This window comes from Eutrema salsugineum, unplaced genomic scaffold (assembly GCF_000478725.1).
Source record: "Eutrema salsugineum unplaced genomic scaffold, Eutsalg1_0 scaffold_6, whole genome shotgun sequence".
NCBI lineage: Eukaryota > Viridiplantae > Streptophyta > Magnoliopsida > Brassicales > Brassicaceae > Eutrema > Eutrema salsugineum.
In genome coordinates this window covers 8,136,547-8,143,960 of record NW_006256547.1, presented here as the reverse complement: position 1 = coordinate 8,143,960, position 7,414 = coordinate 8,136,547, and the positions used below count along the sequence as shown (strand labels likewise).

General features: G+C 36.6%; 1 protein-coding gene across 1 annotated transcript; it reads right to left on the bottom strand.

Annotated features, from left to right (window-relative positions):
• Positions 1–1,342: 1,342 nt before the first annotated feature.
• On the bottom strand, positions 1,343–6,627 carry LOC18011813. The gene is made up of 18 exons (XM_006395851.2): positions 6,296–6,627; positions 6,017–6,201; positions 5,819–5,923; positions 5,665–5,736; positions 5,406–5,553; positions 5,022–5,104; positions 4,460–4,515; positions 4,059–4,195; positions 3,849–3,939; positions 3,689–3,754; positions 3,378–3,600; positions 3,134–3,235; positions 2,905–2,990; positions 2,708–2,830; positions 2,391–2,460; positions 2,210–2,301; positions 1,913–2,017; positions 1,343–1,833 (listed from the first exon to the last, which is right to left on the bottom strand). The coding sequence occupies exons 1-18, from the start codon at positions 6,625–6,627 to the stop codon at positions 1,705–1,707; spliced, it is 2,205 nt and encodes a 734-aa protein (XP_006395913.1). The 3' UTR covers positions 1,343–1,704.
• Positions 6,628–7,414: the final 787 nt, after the last annotated feature.

Here is a 7,414-nt window from a genome sequence, read left to right as displayed (position 1 = left end):
ATAAAAAAATAAAAATCCAAAATAGATGAAAAAGAAGTTGGAAAACACGATATGACGAAGAAAAAATAAATAAATAACGAGAAAAGTAATAAGAAGACTGATGAGACGAAGATGTTGAAGTAGCAAAAGGCAAAGTAGAAGTAGAAGTGGAAAAAAATTGGATTAAACACGAATTAGAAGAAGGATAAGACAGGGAAAAATAAACACGGATGAAGAAAAAATACTAAGAAGGCCAGACGATGAAAAATAAGAAGTTGAAAAAGGTAAAAATGAAGAATGAGACAAAGAAAAACCATAAAGAAGTCATAGAATATGAGGAAGACAACAATAATGAAAAAGAGAACTAAGATGAATAAATATATACCAGAAATAAAATAAAAGAAGAAGAGGCCAGAGAATACGTAAATGATGAAGAAGTTAAATTCTATGAAAGAAAAAAGGAAGCAGAAGAATACAACAGGGAAAAAGATAAAGAAAACAAATAAAAAGAGAAATAAAAAGTCAGAGAAGGCAAAAATCATGAGAAAAACAAGTGAAAGACGATAGAGAAAAGGAAAAAAATGAGAAAGAACATAATTTAACGATTTATTATTATTAAATCTTCTTAATTGGGGATAACATATATTGAATAATAGTTTTTACATATAATTAAAAAACTATGTTGAAGTCTAATAATATATTTTTAATGCATTATTGTTTTCAAATTTAGATCTACAATTTTAATAAGTGATAGTCGGTTGTAATTACAATGTTTGAAATAACAAAACATTATCTAATAAGTGTTCGAGCAATATGAATTTCATTTGTCGATGATACGACCACATATGAGAAACACTGCGTACAATCATATGTAGATGAAGATACGGATTGAATGTGTGTAAAAAAACTTTCATATAAGCAATAAATTTTATTGTTGCTGATGAACATGAACATTTTTGGTGTCTTATTAATAATGTTACCAGAAAACATTTCATTTCAAAACAATAAATATACTTTGAGAGAAATGAGTAATCGAAACTCTATATATTTTTTATGTTATCGTATAATATATTTGATTTTTAGCAAATATATTCACTTCAGAATCGAAATGAAATTTGATGAGAAGAATAATTTTTTAAAAAACTAATTGGTCTATTTGGATAATATCTACTGAAAAATCTAATTAAAAGAAAATAATTAATCAGAAAAAGAAGTCGGAGAAAAAAACTAATATATAGAAAAGAAGTGGCAGATAATGATATTTCTGATTAGAATTTTCTTTTTGCTGTGTCGCCTAATGGATTATTAGTACCATTGATAAATATAAATCTTTTTTATTTATGAAGATAATGATATTTCTGATTAAAATTTCTTTTTGATGATGAATTTCAAAGGATATCAACAGATATCTAGCTAGTTCCAGAGCAAATACGGATAAAAAACATTAATTCGTAAACTACAGGACAGATTACATATACCTAAAAAAACCCAGGATCTTCTGCTTCGATCCTACTAGTACTGGATATATATTTTGGAAATAAAAGTTGCGAAATGGCTTCTGATTTATTATCATAAAAGTCCAATAACCACCATGTCTTATCCCTAAAATTAACCGCAGCGTTACGTTTGTGTGAATTCGGGCAACAATTTTCGATCTCCGTCGTTGTTTTTTTCTTTGCCGCGATCGCTGACGCAGCGTCGACGAAAAGATTAAAACATATTTCTCTAAGCATCATTGGAAGTGTCGAAGTTGTCAATTTTTAGAGGATGGATGTCATCGGCAACTTTGAATCCTCCAATGACTTGGGCAAAGAACACCATCTGTTGCTCAAGTGTGTATTTGATGTTCTCCGCCTGTTAACCAAAGTTTACTGTTGTTAGGATCCTTTAAGAACTTAGTCATTATTGTTAATGCAAGTGATCAAAGCCTTACCTTGCGAAAACCGTGTTGTTCTCCTTTATATTCGACAAGAGCAACAGGCAAGCCTTTACCCTTTAATGCTTGATAGATTTTGCGAGATTGATCCGGTGTTACAACCTGCAAGGTGTTCACCATTTCATACCAGTGTTACTATAAACCAGTTAAGAGAAACCAAATCTAGATTTTAGTAACTATCGAGAATCCAGAGGATGATGAATCTAATTAAACCTCTTCGTTACTAGAGGCATTCAAGAACTGCTAAGTGAGACGTGAAAAGTTCGAAAAGGATAAAACCGAGAAGCGGGCTACCTTGTCTTCAAGTCCTTGGAAGAGGATGATGGGGCAAGAGAACTTATCGACGAAGTTGATTGGTGATCTCTCATAGAAATCCTTTTCATCTCCTGCAGTTACGAGCTAAAGCATTTTAGTAGCTGATCCAAAATAAAAACTAACGCAAAGTTAAATGATCGCTTCGAGGCATTTGACTCACCGACAAGATTGTCGATATAGCGGGATTCAAACTTATGTCCTTCTTCTTTCAACATTTTTAAGTCAGCCACCTGCATAAAGAAAATTTCCCATTATCTCAAAGCTTTTTCATAACAATACAACTTGCACTGGTTATATTTGATCAAATGCTTTTTGGTATCTCTCAAATTCAATAGATTCCATATATATTACAGTTCTCTTTGCTGGTATTTGTATGTGTTCAAGAGTATTCAAGAACTTATTCTTAAACAAGTCACAAAAGCAAAAGTAATTTGGCTAAATGTTTCCTCATATGCAACGGTTCTATTCTATACTCACCCCGTATAAAGACGCTCCAGCCTTGAATACATCTCTAAACGCCAATGCGGCAAGAGTTGTGTAACCTCCTGCAGAACCTCCAGATATACATAGCCGCTTAACATCTGCCTTTCCAGATGACACCTGCCCAAACCGAAAAAATGTTGTGGAATTGCTTCCAAATCTGTTTCCTATAAAGTAGACGAAAAAAGACATACCAAATATTTAGCACAGCCACAACAGTCATCAACGTCGACAATTCCCCAACGCCGTAACAATCGCTCCCGGTACTCTCGTCCATAACCTTCAAGATAATGTTACATTTTGTCACAATAAACCCATATGTGTGCCGACATGGTGAGAATGATATCGAAAACATTGGGGTTACCAAATAGTGGAAAAATGCAGCTAAAGTGGAAGAAATAGCTTGTAGCCATAGCAACAAACCTGTGCTTCCACCATAGTTGACATCAACATATGCCCATCCTCGACTTGTCCAGTACTGGATATTAAGATTTAAGGATCCACGTGATTCAGCAGTAGGTCCTCCTGCAGATTCAGATTGTCAAAAAAATGATAGATGTGGCACGTATAGCTGACAGTAATATTTGAAACAAAAGCATCAAGTTTGAAACAGAGACAGCATTGTGGTTAAGTTTAAATAAAATCGGAGCTGGTAATTTTAACATACCGTGACTCTTCACTAGCAACGGAGGTTTCTCGTCCAGGCTAGCATTGTAGAGCGGATTGGTTGGAGGATAAAAGTAAGCATAAGCGTTCTGACCAGGAACCTCAGTTGGAAATTCAATCAACTCCGGCACACTGAAGAAAGCCTTATGCTTCAAAACATCGGGTGAAGAAGACCAAACAATCTCAGCACTGAGTGCTCTCATCTTATGCTGATCCAGTGTTACCTGTTAATAAAAGAAACTATAAATTTACACTGCTATCATCAGACAGAGCTTATCCTCAGATAACACCTAAAATGAGCATCATTTTCACCCTGGCAACTGATGGTGGGAGAACTGCTGATGCTCCCTCAACATAAAGGCATTGATTTCCCAATGTCTGAAATGAAAAGGATAAAAAAATTCATTACTTTCGGATTCAATTGGGAATTAGAGTCACAAATTTCAAAAGAATAACAGAAAAGCTATATTACTATGCTATCAAAATCAGTTAGAGGAATATCGAGTAGAGAACATGAACCCTTCGAATCATCCAAAATGCCAAGATATGACTTCCCTTTCTGCCTACATTCAGGAACAATAGATTGCTATCAAAACAGAAACACAACTTTTCCCAGCGTAAATATAAACGGAAAATCAGAGAATGGTTGAAAGTATTTAGATTCTGGTCTGCTCGGAATTACCTATAGCTACACGCAATTACGTTCTTCTCCTCAGAGCACTCTATTATTTCATAGGAGTTTGTGCCGAAAACCCATAGTGGTTTTGCAAACTCACCATCGGTAGGATATACAGAAACAACCTCATTGCTACTTTCAATCTGTGACACGAAGAGAAACAGGAAAGACATATATCAGGAGCAAGGTAGAAACAGGAAAAAACAAATAAGGAGCAAGGCAGAAATCTTCTTCGAGGAAAAAGAATCAAATTTCAAAGTCAAGAACAAAAGTTTTCCTCCACGCTTTTATTCGTGATTGAAACAGTACCGCTAATGCAAATCTAAAACAACTTCTCAGCATTACACACGCAATGGCAGGCTAGAACACTAAATGTAAATTAACTGGCAAATGGAAGAGTTTTTTACCCATTTATGAATATTCCAAAATCCGTTCTTTCTGTCAGATACAAAAAAGAGTTCCCCTGCATAATGATATCAGACACTCTCAGGTAAACGGAACTATGAGAAATACCAAATACTGACAGCTACGATATGAGAAATATAACTAAATCACAATTTTAAGGTTCCAATAAAACATACAATGGTATAGAAAACAATCATGATGACATCCATTGAAAGACTTTATGATTGCTAAAATAGTAAAGATAAGAAATCCAAAGCACATGCAAGGAAATTGTTGATCAACGATTCCCAAGTAGTAATCACTTGATTAGAAGAAAAACTGATGACTGGAACGAGTGGAAACGACAAGGGAGCAGAGAGAATATGATCTGAAGACCCTAGTTTAGTCTAAAACGGCAAAAACTTATGAGAAAAGTTCAACTGCTAAAAGCAAGAAACAAACGGAAAGTCAAGAAATCCAAGGTCCATGTTAAGAAATTGAAGATCAATCTTTCCCCAGAGGCTTTCACAATCCTTGTAACTGAGTAGAGTAATTTTATGCACACATATCATCTAAGACAAATACCTCTTGATGACCACTTTGGCTCAGTGGGAGATTCGACATAGTTGGGATCACATCCAGCAACACATACACGTTTATCAATATTTCTGCAACAAGATGTAACTCTGATCAATACAATGGCAGTGGGAACGGATAGAAAGAAAATTATAAAGCATGGAAATCAGCGCTTCAAGATCCCGTTAAGACTCTCAGAGTCTCGGTATTAATAATTATGAACTAATCGTGAGATGCAGTGCCTCTGAAAGGTATTACTCTGATTAATACAATAAAGCAGGAAACAAACTATAAAGCAGGAAATTACCGATTCAACATCCCCGTTAAGACTCTCAGTATTAACAATTATGAACTAATCGCATTTGAAGAAGAAAAAAACTAGCAAATCCTTACCCACTCTCAGAAATGTACCCAACCCACAGCTCTGCTTTATCCCAAGGCATATTAGGGTGACTCCACTCAATCCAAGCCAGCCTCTCACACTTGGGGTCCAGACGTGGAAATGCATAGAAATCATTGCCACTCACGAGTACTTTTGGTTCTAGATCACAAATATCACAAAGAACAACGTCAATGATTATCTGTATTAACCCATAACAAAAAGGAAAGTAACAATACTTTCATGCAATACAAATTTCGATATATAATCTACCTTGAAGTGTCTCTCCACTTAAACTGACCTCCACAATCGTCGTAATTGGGTTTGATCTGTCCTGGCGACCATCTATACACTCCAGACAATCAGTAAATCGCGATATAAACACATATCAAACATCAGAGTACACACACAGTAGAGACCTACCAACCTTCCCTAACAGTAATGTAACGATTAAACCGTGCATCAAAGACTCCATCCGCGTAAGTAACAGCTGGTTCACCGTAATCTGGAGTAATTGGCCTCGGAGATGAATCTAAATTTCAAGAACAGCATCAGAACTTGCCCAGGTAACTTTAAGGAATTGGAATCAACAAAACCTTTTTATGATAGAAGAATCAGTGAAGACCTTTGATAGTGATGTCTTGCTTGTAAAGTCGCTGATCCTTGTAATTAGAGAAAACAAGTTTATCCTCCGATGAAATCCGGAAAGCACCACCACCATACTCTTGAGTCAAAGTCCTCACAGCGAACTCTTTTGGAGTGATATCAATTGGTTCATCATCATCTCCTTGAAGCACCAAAACCCCTCTCCTTCAAAAATCATCGCAAAAAACGAAACCCGAAGCTCGCATCAAATTAGGTTTTTTCACTTAATCAAGTACGGGAATATGAATTCAATCAATACCCGGATTCATTGGGGCGAGACTCGAGTAAGACGAGACGGCCGCGAGAATCAACGGTTGTGCCGCCGAGACGCTTTGAAGCTCCGGAAACAATGTCGGCCGTGATCGGAGACTTCCAGGAGCCATAAGGAGCGGTGGTTATCTCAGCGCCGTGGGGTGAAGAAGACGACATGGATGCGTAAGAGCGAAATGGTTTGAGGGAAAAGAGATTGAATCTTCTGATCGAAGATGGAGAAAGGAAGAGATGGTGAGCGTAAGAAGAGAAGGAAGAGGAAGAAGAAGAAGGGAAACGAGTGAGTGACACAAAGTGATTGAGTGAGGTCAAGACTGCCATTTATTTACTCTTCATCGTCTTCGTAGCGTCTCCTCTTTCTTAAGAAAAAAAGTTTTGATTTGTTTTGGTTTGGTACCATCAAATCAAATTTGGTTCTAAAATCTCGGTTTAACAAACTAAACCAACAATTAATCGAAATCTATTAGGATATTCTATTTCCATGAATATCTTAGAGAATATTCTCTTGTAATGTGTATAAATAGAGGTCTTATGATCCAAAGCAATACGACAGAAATTCCATAAACATAATTTGTCATGGTATCAGAGCTTAAGATCTGAAAGCCTTAGTTTTTTTTTTTCTCTACAACGGCGCCTTGTCAATCGACGGTGCTTTCAAGTTTTTTTTCGTCATCTTCATTATTACACTGTTTTTGTGATTCAAAACAGAGCATCTGGTTCCTTTGGTCTGCAGCGACGCCTCTCGATTTTTCGTTGCTCCATCGTTACCTGTTTCAAAACCGATCTCCTCGGCTCTCATCTGCATCAACGCCTTGCGATGGCTGTCGTTCCCAACGAAGCTACATACAAGACGATTTCGCCATTTGACCTATCCTCCAACTATTGGTCAAGAAAGGTTCTATGCTTTAGGGCTTGAATCGGTGTTAGCCTTTAATAAGGAGAGAAGGCTCAAGGAATCACGTGTGATGTTTAAGGAAGGAGAGAGTTGGTGTCCGTACAATGGTCCCCCCTTGGCGCGTCGTTTACACTTGGTCTTGTGACTGTTGGAGCTGTCACTATCTCTCGGGATCCATGCTCAAGACTCACATGTTTCCTTATGTCTCTAACC